Here is a 16078-nt window from a genome sequence, read left to right as displayed (position 1 = left end):
ATTGAAGCTTTGGGAAGGTCGCTGTGCAAAGACTGTTGTTTTCGTCAAAGAAATGAGCCGTGGATGATTCAAGATGGTTCCCAACAGAAAGCCTTAAATATTTCCATCTACCAAGTCCTATCAGAAGCTCATCACTGGCTTTTGGTTTCAGTTTAGGTGTTTTCTCCAATTGCTGCAGTTGGAAAAATACTGGTCCACAAGTAGATGAAGCTGCACATAATCAATTTGTACATGGTGTAACTAGCATGGCATGCCGGGGTCCTTTTTTTTCAAATGATTTAATTGCCAGTCCAATGTTATTTGCATTTTGCGTGAAGGTTGAAAAAAACAATTGATTGCCTGCTTTTTAACTGACCCAGTGTACAAATGCACCTTATATTGATTGTCAGTTTGGCTCACAGAAAAATATTGTTGTACTTCATCGTGCAGGTCCGTTGTTGTACCACTTTGAGAACATGGCCAAAGAGTCGTCTGTAGAGATAGCATATGATGTCCTACGCAAAGTTATCATAGATTTCTCATTCGTTATGCTTGTAAGTATTTTAGCTTTGTAAAAGTTTAACTGTTTGACCAGTTTGGATGTTTTTGATTTGAAGTGTGCATGAACACTCTGGTTTGGTGACCATGGGGATTATGGTAACATTAACATTAGGGTTGTGGCATAACGACAACGATCTTTTGCTGTGCGGTATTTAGCAGTGTCATATGTTAAGGGCAATGGTTGCACAAACAGTTGTCAGACCAGTGACTGCGAAGACTCGGCTACAGTTATGCTGTGAGGCACAGATGGACTGGACTAAAAGACAGCTCAATTCTGTGATATTATGTGCTCGTGAAGTTTGTGTTCTAATTTGGTTCAACCAATTTGGCCCTTTCAGTCAGTTTTAGTGTGGAGTATTCTAAGACATGGAATCTACAATATTGGTATTTGCTCCTTGAGCAAGTACCCCCTCGCTGGTGACACCTGGAACAACAGTGTAATGCCAGCGGTACTGTGCACCTGGTACCCATGCAAATACACTACTGATACATGTATGTGAAATTGGTTGTGCATACTGCATAGTTTCATGTCACCTCAAGGAAGATTGTGCTTTCCTTTGTATTTATGCGTAGAACCAGTTCTGTAAGTGGAACCACTGGTTACATTAGATTCAATTTTAAAAATGCTCACACCATACAGTAAACTCCGGCCAAGTCGGCACTCTCGGGACTCAAGAAATTATGACGACTTGAACAAATGCCGACTTACACTTACACATCGTCGTGTGCCCAGCAGAAGGGTGTAAGCGCTTAGCCTGGAAGCAAGATCACTGCAAAAAACTTTTCCCGGCAAAAGGACGGAAGTATGCAACTATCTTATTTTAATGAAATATGAAGATTTCTTGGCAAACAATTTAAAAAAAAGAGCCCAAGTCCTTTAATAAGTTGTTCAAAGGTTGCTTTTTATACAGCCCAGGTTGATTTTGTAGTAAATTATATCCGTTTTTACTAAATAATAGAGTGTGTTTCTTACACCCTTTTGCTGGGAACATTTTTTCTGCTGTGATCATGCTTCCTGGCGCCCGACAACATGTATTGCGTTTGTACATGTACATTATGATTCCTTGCACTAATTCATTGACTTTGATTTACCCTGGTTTATTTTTACCTCCATGGTCGATCCCAGCAAATTCATTCTTATTATCCTCACGGGCTGCAAATTCGATAATTGATCATGTTCCCCCAAGGACGAAGCAAGGACAGCAAGCCACTTGCATATCAAATCACGACTCAATAGTGCAGTACGTACATGTACATGATACAGTTATGGTACAGAAAACATACACTCATCCCCACACACAGTTCGTTCAATAAGGCGACCCCCAAAATGGACAGAGCGCATGCATGTAGCACTAGAGGGGTTACTGGTATTGATGTACTGTACTCATAGTGGCCGCTTATCAACCATGGCATGTGCTGCTAATAAACAGACATCAGTCAAGCAGTGTGGGACTTGTCACTTGACACTTCTTTGCAACTGGGGCAAAGGAAACTGATACCGAAGCATGATTTTTTTTTTTAATGCCAACTTACACAAAGGAATTTTTGTGGTTTTCTGGAACATGCCAACTTATACGAAATGACGACTTATAAATGCCGACTTAGAAATGAAACTTTCAGTGGAAATGCATTACAGATGATCATGACTTTTGTCAAAAGGCCAACTTAGATAATATGACGAGTTACGCGATACCGACCTAGTTGGAGTTTACTTTTCATTGTCTGTTTTGGGACTTTCAAGAAATTACTGTTACATTGGAAGACTGACACTTTTGAGCTGCTTGTTTTCTCTGTTTCACACTTGACAGCGGGAAGAGCCAATACACACCAGCTACCTGCAAGACCACGAGTCCATGCTCAAATATGAATATGACTGTGTCTTCTTTGTCTGTCAGAAGCCCTTCCAGTCAAATGTACCTACCCAAGAAGCTGTTAAAGTCAATGAGAAGCAATAACTTTTGGTCAATACCATTATCTTTAGACGGGTAGGATTGCATTAAGGAATTAACAGCTTTGGAGAATGTTTAGGGCACACTTGCAAATCTTTTGCCGATTTTTGCTGAATTATTTTTGCCAAACTTAATGTCATATACTTAATACTGGGTAAATGTTTTTTCAAGTTGTATGGCAGATTGAAAAATCTATATTTAGACTGAATTAAGGATATGTTTGTAGACACTGGGGAGAAAATTGGAAGTAGGGATTCTAGACATGGTATGCTTGAAACAATTATTCATTAATAGATGGGACAGGTTTTCTATTCCTATTGGTTGAAATGCATCATTTGACCATGTATTAACATTTGATGATGCCCGCTGAGAAGTGACAATGCCCACTGCGTAAATCACGCACCAGTGCCAAGACAGTTTGATTCTGATTGGTCAAGAGTCTGCATGTGGTTCGCCACACGCACGCTAAGTCCATGTAAGGAGAGTCTTTTGGACAACTATAAAATAAAACGGATGGGGGTTTTCGGGAAAATAAAAGTAAAATTCTACAACAAGTGTTGGAAATCTGTCATTTATTGTGCTTGGCCAGTCTTAAACCAACGTTTAAGACGGGTTCAAAGACTGAATGCTGATAATGCATTAGTCACGTCCATTCTCCTGAGAGAAGACAGGCCAAGCACATATTGATTCCCTCAACCACTTGCTGCCGGGTGCTTTTAAAAATACAGTGCACACATATGGGAGATTTTCAGTTTTCAAAATTCTTTTAAAAATTCATTATTTCTTTTTATTAACATTTACACCCACACGAATGACTGTTTGGTGGCTACTCTAAGCTCACAGGTAACCTTCATTGACTCCTGAGTATTTCAGCTAGGCCTGCTGCCCTGTAAAGAGAGCCCAGAATTGTGAGGTGTTGTGTAATTTCCTTTGTCCCCAGTGAATGCGAGTGGCATCTTTTCAAACACAGCTAGATTAGCATGCAGCGGTGCTGTGTCGTTCATCAATGGGGCCCTGGAGCACTTTTGTCTGCGGTGCTAATCCACGGGCATGCTATGCCCAAAACAGTGGTATACCGTTTAAAAACAGTGATGGATTCCCTTCGAAAAACGCAAGCCGAAAAATGATGGCAATTCCCAGCAACAGGTCTTTTGTTCCGAGTACGGTCTTTTGTTACACAGACCAGCTCTTTTGTCCTGTTTTGGGCACCCTGGCTCTGTGTATAAACCCATGGTGCTTGAAACAGGGTTCCCCGGCAGCAAGTGGTTAACAAGGGTCCTCAATTCAACTGTGGCACAAGTCTTGAAGTCACAGATCATTTGCTGTTGTACATGTATTGTGTTACATACTTACATGTATCTAGTTTTTAGCAAGTGTCTTTTAGGCCATTTAATCTGGCCTAAACTATATTTGGCATGCAATCCTAGAATTTGATGTTGAGTAAAGTTTTGAATGGAAAGTTCTGCAACATGAAAATTGAATGTGACAAAGTGGGACTATTTAATACTAAAGTTGTATCAAAATTGGGAAAAAATGTAGCCACTCTGACTTAATGAAAATAAATGCAAGCTGGGATTGTAGTTGGCATTATCCATCAATATTTGAGATTAATAAGAAACATACACGTCAAGAGGGATTTTAGAAATATTTTCAAAGTGAAATAAACATGCCAAGTTTAAAGATCTGTCGACTTAGTGTGTGTATTCTTTGCAAATATCCTCTAATTTGGGTGTTTGCAAATTTTGCCATGTACACATGAGCCGCACAATTGATAAAAAATTTTCTTTTTCCCAGTCCCACAAATCAAAGTGAAGTAAAATAACCCTAAAAGTTAAGTTGCTCGAAACTACAATTGAGTGTGATGCCCATTGTACCTCTGCATAACAAGGTCCTTTAGAATTTACAAACTACAAGTATCCTGTGTTATAAGGAATGGAAAACAAAGACTTTGAACCTAAACCTTGCTATTATAAGCTGGATGATTAACAGTGCTAATTTAATTTAAATGATAGATCTTGATTTTGACATAAAATAATGTGTGGACCCAAGAAGATGGAGGTGGCCAACTGGTGATAGCCTGCCTAGGAATGAGTATCAACTATAATTTGGGTCTTAGCTGATCCTGGTCAGCAGTGGGTTTCACTTGCTCCAGCATTTGAGCAAGTGTTCGAAAGCAGTTTGGACTGGACACACCATTTGCAAACGTACGTACGTTTGCCAACATGGCAGGGGGCAGCGCTATCTTGATGCAGCAGAATTTTAGAAGAAGTGCAATAATATTCTTGATTTGGTTCCTGATATAACTGGGAAATTAGTCAGTTTGCCACACTTTTGTTCATTGTCAGGTTGAGTTTCAGGCCCAATTGAAGAGTCACAACCATCACTTTGTCCCTACTTTCATCCATATTGGAAGTTGGCCGACAATTGCTAACACCTCTTTGAGAGTGTTTGCCAAAGTTTGCTAACATTGCTTATGTCCTTGATGAAAAATGCATTCCAGTTTGAAAACGTGTGTATAAAACACACAACCTCTGCGTTGTTTGCGTGAGTGGAACACACCCCAGGCCTGTGTCTACAAGTAAACTTTCAAAGCCTGTACATGTGTTTATGGTGCCTTGTGGGTTACCAGAATAATAGGAATAGGAAGTACCCCTCAAGGAACATTCTTTAGTTCACAAGAACCAACGAAATACCCCACACTACAAATGAAAAGGATTGTGGTCCTACAAAAGGAATAAACAGTAGAGGAAACTAATCAATATGGGCACCTAATTCGTCTTGACTAAAAAACATACATCTTGAAAATAGTTTGTGGTACCCACTGCTTCACCTGACCCGGACCGGCCAGCCGACCCCAACAAACGCGGCGGTCGAGTGGTTAAGACCTCTGCACTAGTAAGCAGGAGATCGTGGGTTCGAGTCCCACCCAAGTAAGCTTGTGACTTTTTCTGCAAGCCCTCGGACAAGCACTGAGCATAGAGTGTTTATGCAAATGACTAGGCACATAACATGTCATGCATGTGTAATTTTAAACATAAATTAGTACAATGTACGTAACAACATACAGCAATAATTATTAAATTATTTGAGTGCTAACTCATCATTCCCATGCAGAGAGCTTTGATAGTTCATGGGTGCATCCTTTTGAATTCATGAGCATAGAACATTAAAAATAATATGGAACAAATTCCGAATCTACTGCTAATGCAACGTACAAGAACAAACAAATAATATAACATTGTTATTATCAGTACCACATATGAAAAGCCTCAGTAAAATTCATCTGCAGTGCTTATGTACATGCATGTGCATTGCTTACAGTTAAAACTATTTCTGTGACATCACTCCTTTGTTCAAAGTGTAGATTATTTTTACCAATCTACAGTTAGCTGTAAATTTGTAACAAATCTGCAGTTGTTGTTGTTTTGTAACAAGGAGATTACCTTTGTGCTGTGCCCCCCCCCCTTGTTTCAGTCAAGCAGTTGCCACCGGAGGGATGGGGTATAGTATAAATATAATGTTTGCCTTTCTCCATAGAAAATGACATATAGTTATCTCTTTTTTCAGGATTAATGCATTATAAAGCAAGATTTGACAAGATAAAACAAAGATTTGACTTCTCTCTTCCCCTTTCAATAAGGAATAAATTTGATATGTTTTGGCTACTTTTCTGTGTCTATGTTTTGCCCAGTCTTTCTGAAATTTTGGGTTATAGTTTACTTGAATTGACACAAACTCAAGTACATCCTCTAGTTGTACCAAGATCATACCGGTCCTGAGGTGACAGATCTATTAGGATTACTGCTCCCTAAGTTTGTGGTCCAGCACATTTATCTCAGTTCGTTTCAAATGGCTATCAAACATACTTGTATAAACTTGCTTAAAGACGTAGCCTGTAAATTTTCTTGCATAGTTAATTTTTGTAGCATATAAGCAATTTTAGGTGGATATGTGCACTCTAAAGAAATTCTTAATTGTTATTGTTTAACTCCAAAATTCGCATTGTAATTTGAATCCAAGGTTGCTTGTTATCCAAACGAAATAGCAATATGTAGTAAGTGGGCATTTCAGAATGATTCATACATAAGAACATGTAAGGCTCAGTGAACCTCATTCTGAGTGGTTTGTAAAGTGGTTCGCAAACTGCTAACCATACTTTCATGAAGTTGATATAGCATTCCTCAATTTCATAGAGTCCTGTGGTGGTTTTTTGGTCCAGAAGGTTTCATTGCAATAGCACACATAATTATGAATCCAAGATGTAAGAGGAAGAGAAAAGAATAAATATATCCTGCACTGAGTGTTGACTGCACAAATACTCTCATGAAGTTGATATAGCATTCCTCAATTTCATAGAGTCTTGAGGTGGTTTTAGTCGGATAGGTTTAGCTGCGATGACACAAGTGTAATAATGACTCCAAGGCGCAAGAGGAAGAGAAGACAGTATGTATCCAGCACTGTCGATGTTGACTGCATGAATACTCTCAGTGTCTCACATAGCCAAAACTCATGCACAAATGAAACAAATGTGTGCACTCGAGTGAAGGGTTAACAAAGAGACTCGGAACAGAGAGACTCATAGACTCGGAACTCCATGTTCCTGCAACAATGGGAAATAGCTGAAGTCAGAGAAGAGAACTCGGAAAGGTAGATTCATGCAAAGAATGGGCTTGGCTTTGCCTTGTCCATGCTTTGCACGAATCTACAGTCCTCATCCATTCTCTATGACAGCACAATATGAAATGCTCATTTACTGATTGTAAAGCTAAGTTTTTGGTGTGCCAACTTTGTTGAAGTGGAGTTTTAGAATACGGAAATAGATATGCAAATAGTGGTACAAAAGCTGTTAGTGCACAAACATGGATACACCCATGGATTCACTTTGCACAGCGAGTGAACACTCAAATAGCTCTATGATTACAACCCAAATCAAACATGAAAAGAAAGATATCTAGATCAACCAAAACTAAGCTCATATTCTGTACTTTGCGCACGGGGGATATTTATGATTAACCTAAATATTAGATAATTCAGGTAAAAAAGATCAAGAATCATTACAATGCATTTTAAGCAAAATACCTACATGTAGAACAACGCAATAAGAAAAGGATCAACTGGGGTAATTTTGACTGTAAATCACATGGGGGCACTTTTGTGCGCTGCCTCGGTGAAGATGCTTTTGCACAATGGACTTTTAAAGTACCATTAGACTATAAAGGGGTTGCACCAATAATGGGCTTTACTGTCAGCTGACTTGCAGTCCTGTTCAAAAACAACTTTAGAACAATTGGCAAGATGCAGACGAGGCCTACATATGCCCAGTAGGGCAGAGGTGGCGTGGATCCCAGAGGCCATACCCATAGTCCCCTACGGGAGCCGTCCCTGATCTGATGGGAGAGAGATGCTGTCAAGAACATGTAGGGGAGTGACTGGAGCTTCTGGGCAGCGGTGACACGAACCGTGAGGTGGAGAAACAAGCTAATGAGGATAATGAGGGTTGTGGAATGAAGAGCTGGCCGGTGCGGTAGAACAAGTGCATCCTTTATAGAAAAGTAAAAACAATTTTCTTTCAAGGTTACTTTTATTTATTTTCAGTCATGAACTGAAACATACAGTTTCAAATACAAGAGATTTCATGTGATGCTATGATCCAAACCTTGCCTAACCTCAACACACACCAAAATGTACATTCCTTTGGTCTCGGCAAACGGCCCTTCTTGACCAATTCAAGGGGCAAGCACATTGTAGGGCTCACCTAGCACAATACTGGAATTCAGAATCAAATTACCTGATCATGTTTTATTCTACACCCCTTTTTTATCCATGTTTGCCCCACTTTCAGTAGGTTTCTATGCCATGTATGTCCTGTACTTGATCTTTGTCTTCGAGACCACAAGCACAATATGATTATGGAATAGAATATTGGGAACTGAATGCTCACATTCTGTACTTATCTTATACCACCTGTGCATTTTCAATGTGGCTATATACATGTATGTCCCTAAAAGACAATTCTCAATGTCAAGATTTGCCTTTAAATATATGTAAGCAGAACATAATGGTACTGTGGACTGGCTATAAACTACTGATCCAAAAGCAACAAACGGACCAGTCAGTGATTAGGGCAAAATATCTTGTCTATATGTTCCTGACCTGTAAATAAATGGACTTTGCAACTATGAAGTGATCTGCATCCAAGATAGAAGACAGCACACCACACAAAAGTATCTCTCCCAGTTGGTGACAGTTACTTGGAAGAACTGTTTCAATCACTATGGCCCAAGACAACAGTCCAACAAGTCCATGGGTGAAGTTATCCACAACTGCCCGGTAATAGCGACTAGATGCAACAGCTGGTAATTGGAGGAGGTGGTCCAGTGAAACACAGGCCATTCCCAAGAAGATAATTCCAAGCAGTATCCTCAATGTAAAGATGCTTTTTGCTGTCTGCAGAGTACTTATAAAGGAAGCCATTTCTGAAATGGGAACATGATTTTACAAACATTTAATTTTTCACATCAACATGATCAATCACTCATTTGCAGTGAAACAGAAAAGCTGGAGAATTTAAAGGTTTTCCTCAACAAATGCTGATGCGTGAATATTGTAGGGATTTTTTTTGAGATGGAAACAAAGTTCAGACAGTAATCTCAAACATTTCAATTGGCATTCATGGCAGTGGCTAGCCAGAAGAAAATATGTCAGTACAATTGAACACCGATAAGAAGAACACTGTTAATGTCACGTTTATTTATAACAAGGGCACGTTTAGGTTCCCAGTCCTTGTTTTTCTGTCTTCCATTACTGATAATACAACACATGTTATAACAAGGTAATTGGTCAAGTACCAAGGGCCTTGTTATAACTGTGTTCCACTGTAGTCTCTGAACATTCTACTGAATAAAAACAAAGTCAACCATGGAAAGGTGAGCATATCGTATCTGGCTCTGTATAGTTATGCCAGCAAACTAATGTCCCTCTGGACCCATCAGACCAGGTTGAGCATTGTGTGGATCATCAGACACATTGTTCTTGAGAACATTCAGTTAATGTATCTTTAAATGTCCAAACTGAAGAGCTGGATATGATATTTACAGGCTTTTTGATAGCTCTTTCCAAAGGCTTGTGTGGCGCATCGAATTTGATAGAACTGTTTTTGGTATTTCTTTGATTGCTTCCAAGTTTGGTGTTCATAGTTATTGAGTGGTATATCAGCCATATTGTTTTTCATCTTGTAAATCGTATTTAGATTTCTTACTTTCCTTCCAGATGTGAAAACAAAATCCTTTGTCTATTGTCATGACTGCTGGCTCACTAAATTTGGCATGGCCTTTAACCTTAACTCCTGGTGTTTGAAAAAGTATTAAAATTGGAGAATTGGGGACTTTGGCTCTAAGTACTGTAGACCTACTTCTGATGAGTACTGTTTCCCATCATTCTACGTCTATCGCTCAATGACTCTTCATGGAAACACAACAGGAACACACACAGGTGCTTTACATTTAGCCCTATACATGTACACTAGGGCCAATCTACTGGACTACCTCCATATACCTCCTCTGTATCCTTGGATACGGAGTAGTCTTTGACTAGTATGGGGCTAACATAGTGTAGACATTTGTCTTTGATACAGTCGTTTCCCTTGTTCCGGATCGTGACAACCATTCAGTCTGATTTCAGCTTTAACAATTCCTCGAGTAATAGTGACATGTGGTCAGTAGTCCACCTTGTGTGTCTTTCACTCTTTACGTGAACACCTCTTTAACCATAATCGTATCATCCATGCCTTGTAGAAAATCCAGCTTCATCCTGTAAGGTCATCCAACTTTTTTTAAGGCTCTATGTACCTGTCTTTTATATTCCATTGTTTTCCACTGCCTTGCCAGAACAGGTTTTTTTTTCTCATATATGTACAAGCACTTAAATAATTCATATTTTGTTTCTAATGTTCACGTTTCTGTGAATAGAAAAGTGTATCCCGAAAAATGAAATAAATGAAATGAAATAAACCAGAATGGCAAGTCAAAAAAAACTACTACATGTATGTGCATACACGTGCATTGCTATGGAGTGGAACAGGTTTGTCAAGGCCAGCTGGTGCAGGTGCGACCGAAATACCGATTTTGAAAGAAGTACGTAGAATCACACATGGTGAGTGACCTATCACTCTGTAAATTTTTGTTAATTTTTTGGCTCTCGGGATTTTTGAGAAACCGCATTCAAAAATATCAAAGTGCAAATCGGAAATCTGGTTTAACAAAAATTCTTTCCTTGAAACGTACCGAGAACAAAATCTGTACAAGGAGGAGCTTATATTATTTAACCTTTAAAGCAGAATTTGTCTTGGAAATTGGAATGTAGGGGGTTCAGTACCATTAGTACCCTGTTCCTTTAATAAGGAAACAAAGTCCACTTTCTCAAACTAACTCACATTCTGACCTTAAGGAACCATTCCTCAGTCCTGATAGGCCTAGTTTAGGTAAACTTTTACAATATTTAAGCAAGAAAACTTCAAATTCCTACTCCGAGTTTCGCAAAAGACAGCCACTCAGTCGAATTACGCCATTTTCTTTTTCATCTGGTTACCTGACTTAGGCTTTTTTGGTTCATCGAAACAAATCTCCATCCAGGTCAAGGAACCAGACTACATTCACTTATTTGTCGTTCAGGGTCCAGTCCACTAATTCAAGCCCCATTGAAAACAGTGTAAAATCAGCACCGTTCAGGGCCCAATAGCATGCACGCCAACATCCCTGAGATCTCTGAAACACAAATGAAATTCTTGTCTGGTCACTTATCTTTCAATTTCTTTTCAATTTTTTGTGGGTTAACCAATTACATTTTTCATTATTCCCACAAAACAAAATCACCCCCCAAAAAGTGATTTTTCCGAAGTCTGATTGCAGCCATTTTTCAAGTGGCAACCCTCAACTTTCTCAGGCACTTAGGACCATTTTTCAACCGTAGTTTTCAGCCCTTCTGCCCTCAAATGAAAGCTCAAAGACCCAGGGAGTTGATCCTGGCAACGATTTACACAATCTCACCATTTTGGGGGCCAAACAATCTCCTTTTGCAAAAGATGCTGTGGGGGGGGTACTTTTAATGCTAATGAGCTGGTCAGAAATTCTCACTTGAATTAGTGGTCTGCACCCTTCACAGCTCTTCGCAGTACGCTGCCATTTTACCCCAAAATTTCCCTCAAAAACCAAAAGCCCTGTTCTCTTGTCTTTCTGATATGAAAGAGGACATCACTAACAACTTGTTTAGATAAGTCATTTCCTGAAAGTAACATTTGTTCCCTTATAATAGGAACAGGGTCCTAAAAGTAATGAACCCCAAATGTAGTACATGTACTGGCAGACTGGAGAACAATACAAAAACTGGGAAAAATCTGGAAGTAAAAGACGAGTGTAAGTGTAAGGTCAACTCGACAGTTTGCCAACTCGACTCGAGTCAACTCGACTCTCAACCAACTCAACTCTCAACCAACTTGACTATCGACCAACTCAACCGTGCAAACAGTGCAACCAGGACAGGGCATCGAAGGAACACATTTTTCCTAGTTCTGGATCACACATGTAATTCGTTGTACTGTGCGTGATGTGATCTGTCATGCGCATAGTGTGGTGACAGATTTCGGGGATTCGTGCGTGCGTGCTTCTTCTCAAATTGGGAACATTATTTTGGAGTATCTCATTGGCACAAGTTCAATTATTGATTGCATTTCAGTTGATTTTGTGGGTTCATTGAGCCAAAATTATTGAGCCGAAATTAGCATTCATAATTTTCTCAAACCGGAACCGGTCCGATCTTTATTTTTCCCCTTTTAATATCTATTTTCAAGGAAAGAGTTTGTCTAATAAATTGGTTAATGGTCGAATTGACTTGACTTTGAAGTTGAGTTGGTCAACGGACGAGTTGGTTCAACGGTCAAGTTGGTCGAGGGTCGAGTTGGTCAGGAGTCGAGTTGGTAAACGGTCGAGTTGACCTACAACCCAAGTGTAACATCACATTTATCACCTCTGGTATGTCCGGTTAAAACTTCACTAGGCATGACTAGGACTAGTGGGAGCATTTTGGAGGAACTGCAGTGCAACCAAGAATGGTTTCGAGTCAACTCGGACCCAAACCAACTCGGACCTATACCAACTCGGACCCATACCAACTCGGACCCATGCCAACTCCGCTCCAGTACTAACCCGGACCCACGACCAACTCGGACCCACAACCAACTCGGACCCAATACTAACTCGAACCCACGACCAACTCGGCCCCACCCTGAGTCAACTCGGACCCAACCCCAAGAGCGTGATTAACTTGTTGAAAATGTTTAGTTTGTTCACTTTTACATTTTAGCATTTGGTAAATGACACTTTTGCACTGCATGCTGCCTAGATTTAATGTCCTCTCTACACGTTATGCATGGAAACAGTGGCACAGACTTCCCAAAATTTTTCCGTTTTCGAGTTTGAACAGGCATGGTGGTTATAAACCGTACAGGACTATATTTGATATCAGTGATGTCTTGGAACAAGTGATAAGTAACCGACGAGCGTCATATTTTTATGGAGGCACATTTCCTTTGATGTCTTATTTGCCGCTTGTAATCTGGAATCTTATAATAATCACGTATTAGCTTCCGAGGTACCGGCGTGATTAACCACAAACACTGATTTTGTCACCTTCCATTCTTGAAACCCTATGATCGGGGAGTGGGAGCTTGGGACAACCAATGGGAGCAGCTTTTGGAGTGTGATTGACAGTACCATATCATTGACGCCCTTTCTCCAAAGTTTTTTTGGCACTCCAGATCACCAGCAGAAATCGAATGAACTTTCACCAAACAGCCCCCAAAGTTTTTGTTGCAATAAAAAGCCACATATAGGCCTTCTGATGTACATAAGAGATGCTGCATACGTACCACAGATACTGCAGATATACCTCAATGTCACGAACACTGACCTTTTACAGTGCCTGGCAAGTCTTACACCTGCACCTTGCCCCATTCCCCCCCATACCGGCAAAATTAAGGGAGATGGAGGAATTCATCCATTCAGGCCTAAACTGACTCTTCAAAAAACTCAAATAGGTTGGTAATTTTGAACAACACAAATCAAATCATTTTAAAATAAAAATGTGGAATATTTCCTATTGGCTTAAACTTGGAAACGGTCTTGAAGCGTCGTATGTCTGCTCGCGAGTTCATTGTTAATATTTTGTGATCCCACGGTTTCTCATTTTTTACAATAAGACGTGCCATAATCACGATCACGAGGGATCATAGAATTATTTATATAAATCTCGAATTTGGGATTGATAGTTTCCGGTTCAGAGTATTTCTTTCACAAAAAGCCCTACAATGCGGGCCTATTTTGGATAGAGGAAGGCGGGTACATTCATATGAGCGCATAGTTTAACTACTATTAGGGGGGTATCTTCGGGAAAAGGCGAATAAAATAACATACCCAGCCATGCTCGGGCCTTTGTGACGGAAAGTGTATAGGACTAGAGCTAGTCTGATTTTATTAATGAGTTGCAGTGCGCGTACCTGATTGGCTAGTGACTTGGTAACGTGTGCTGGCTAGGCATAGCGTAGCGCGCTGTGTGCACATGGTCGTGCTACTGCAGTGAGCGCTGCGATCGCATTATAGTTGGTTGCTTGTTGGACTTCGCAGAGTGAAGTTGGTCAGTTGGCACGGAGCTAAGGCATTGTCAGCGCTGTGCAAAGCGCTGCGTGGTGCTGATGCGTTGCAAGTACGTGATTGTATAGACTGTACGTGGCTGACTAGTGTGTGTAGCTGACGCGTTGGAAGTACAAAGCTGTGAGAGCTGTACGTTGCTGACGCTGGCTCGCATGCACGTTAGGTGAAGGGTGCACTACTACAAATAAATTCCCATAGACAGCAGTGATAAATCCCCATACTTCACAAACATTTTAAAAATACTCACAACTCTCACAGGTGTTCAGGCTGCACAGAAAAATGATGTTCCACATGTCCTCTTTCATTTTCCTTTCAATTTTTGGGGGGTTGACCAATGAATTTTTGAGAAATTTTCACCAGAAGCAGACCACCCCTAAAATGCAGAAAATGTCCCTGTCCAGAAAAGTAGCCATTTTGAAAAACCCTCCCTCAGCAAAATGGCTCAAATAGTGCCACTTTCATACCCGATTGCATCCAAATTGCTCAGAATTGGAAGCCCCGAGTCCGGCCCAGAGGTCCAGTCTCATATTTCTTGAATTCCTCAGTTCCATGGCTCTCAGGTCCCTCTAATATAGAATATTTTGAGTGTATAACTTTTATTAATGAGCTCGGCGGACATATTTCTGGCCTAATTACCAGGGTGCACCCTGAAGCTCGTACGAAGTTGTACAAGTTGTACGTTGCTGACGCGGTGTGCATTGTTGATGCAGTGCATGTAGTGTGCATGGTTTACACAGCGGTGTGCATTGTTTACACAGAGGTGCGTTGCTTATATGCAGTGGTGCATTGCTGACGCAGTGTGACTTTGTAGATGCGCTGTGTGTGGTTGATGCACAGTGAATGGCTGATGCGCATGGTGCATAGTTGATGCATGGAGAAATAAAACACATGTGTTTTATTTCTCCATGGTTGATGCATTGGCGTATTGCTGCTGGGGCCCTACGCTAAATTAGTGCTCAATCCAAGTAAGTAAATGCACAGGCAACCAAACCAATCTCCCAATCACTTCACTGTACATTTCATTTGTTGATTTGTGTTGATTATTGTTGAATAAATTGAACGTCCTGTACCGACAGTTCTTCTGTCGGGGATTACTTTCTTTACAGGTTGATTGTGTAATTCAACAGAGACTAATTAACACTCGGTCACAATCGGCGGTATATTTCCTCCAAAACGGTCCCGCACCCTTTGCCTTGAGGTCGCTCTGTGTGGTCTCTCGTCTGGGGAAAAGCCTTAGGTTGGGAAGATCGACTCTGCCACTAATAGTGCTTGGTTTGATCCCATCAACTCAGGGTAGGCCCGGGGATGCCCGCCACAATAGTTCATAAAATTGAAACGAAAAGTGATCAATCTGGCCATAATCTTGAATTTCCAGCCAAAATAATTAAGACAAACCTCTTCGCGAGGTTCAAGAGTCAGCGCTATTTCGGTCTACCGGCGCGTATTTGGTGTAATGCAACCTTGAGACTGAGTGGGTCCGAGTTGACTCGAGGTGGGTCCGAAATGGCGTGGGTCCGAATTGACGTGGGTCCGAGATGGTGGTGGGTCCGAGTTAGTATTGGGTCCGAGTTGGCGTGGGTCCGAGTTGGTCCTGGGTCCGAGTTGGCATGGGTTTGAGTTGGAATGGGTCCGAGTTGATTTGGGTCCGAGTTGACCTGATGCCCCAAGAATCACGTACTCCTCTGGAGTGAGCTCACCTCACTCGCCTACCTCTCGTGCTGCTCCCGGACCCGTACGTTGCTCACAGTTCTGGGACTGGGACGTAGGAGTACACCCACTTGTGCCCTCCAGATCACCTTCACTTTAGGACTTCAAAAGACGACACTCTTGACAGCAACCCTGTCCACCAGACGCAGCAGAATGCCGGGAGAACCAAATTTCACCCAA

General features: G+C 40.9%; 2 protein-coding genes across 9 annotated transcripts in view; one reads left to right on the top strand and one right to left on the bottom strand.

Moving 5' to 3' along the window:
* carnmt1 (carnosine N-methyltransferase 1) overlaps positions 1–4171 on the top strand; it is a 27086-nt gene extending 22915 nt beyond the window's left edge. For 3 of the 4 annotated variants that reach the window (XM_022250912.2, XM_022250911.2, XM_022250910.2), the window contains 2 exons: positions 430–533; positions 2349–4171. In XM_022250912.2, coding sequence (XP_022106604.1) covers positions 430–533; positions 2349–2495 — 251 coding nt within the window. In that variant the 3' untranslated portion in view covers positions 2496–4171. Of the gene's footprint in view, positions 1–429; positions 534–1180; positions 1476–2348 lie in introns of those variants that run through there. The other variant, XM_087140432.1, reaches the window with a different exon arrangement.
* tmem267 (transmembrane protein 267) lies at positions 1618–16078 on the bottom strand. Of its 5 annotated transcripts, none has more exons than XM_087140437.1 (3): positions 15889–16078; positions 8643–8965; positions 1618–8029 (listed from the first exon to the last, which is right to left on the bottom strand). In XM_087140437.1, exons 2-3 carry the CDS (start codon positions 8961–8963, stop codon positions 7700–7702), a joined length of 651 nt encoding a protein of 216 aa, XP_086996563.1. In that variant the 5' UTR covers positions 8964–8965; positions 15889–16078; the 3' UTR covers positions 1618–7699. The 5 variants fall into 5 exon arrangements, with proteins under 5 accessions (XP_086996563.1, XP_086996559.1, XP_086996560.1 ...); XM_087140433.1 differs by lacking the exon at positions 15889–16078 and adding an exon at positions 11076–11533; XM_087140434.1 differs by lacking the exon at positions 15889–16078 and adding an exon at positions 10921–11067.

The sequence above is a fragment of the Acanthaster planci genome, linkage group LG08, assembly GCF_054643075.1.
Source record: "Acanthaster planci isolate LZ-2023a linkage group LG08, COTS_SCS, whole genome shotgun sequence".
Classification (NCBI taxonomy): Eukaryota; Metazoa; Echinodermata; class Asteroidea; order Valvatida; family Acanthasteridae; genus Acanthaster; species Acanthaster planci.
This window is presented reverse-complemented; position numbering and strand designations above follow the sequence as displayed.

What these genes read in the sequence shown, in the direction of transcription:
- tmem267 (XM_087140433.1), bottom strand. Translation starts at nt 11,115, where the DNA reads ATGGAGATTTGTTTCGATGAACCAAAAAAGCCTAAGTCAG. An exon ending in ACCAAAAAAGCCTAAGTCAG is followed by an intron (nt 8,966 to 11,075) that starts GTAACCAGATGA and finishes TTCCCATTTCAG; the next exon opens with AAATGGCTTCCTTTATAAGT. An exon ending in CAAAGTCCATTTATTTACAG is followed by an intron (nt 8,030 to 8,642) that starts GTCAGGAACATA and finishes TTTTCTATAAAG; the next exon opens with GATGCACTTGTTCTACCGCA.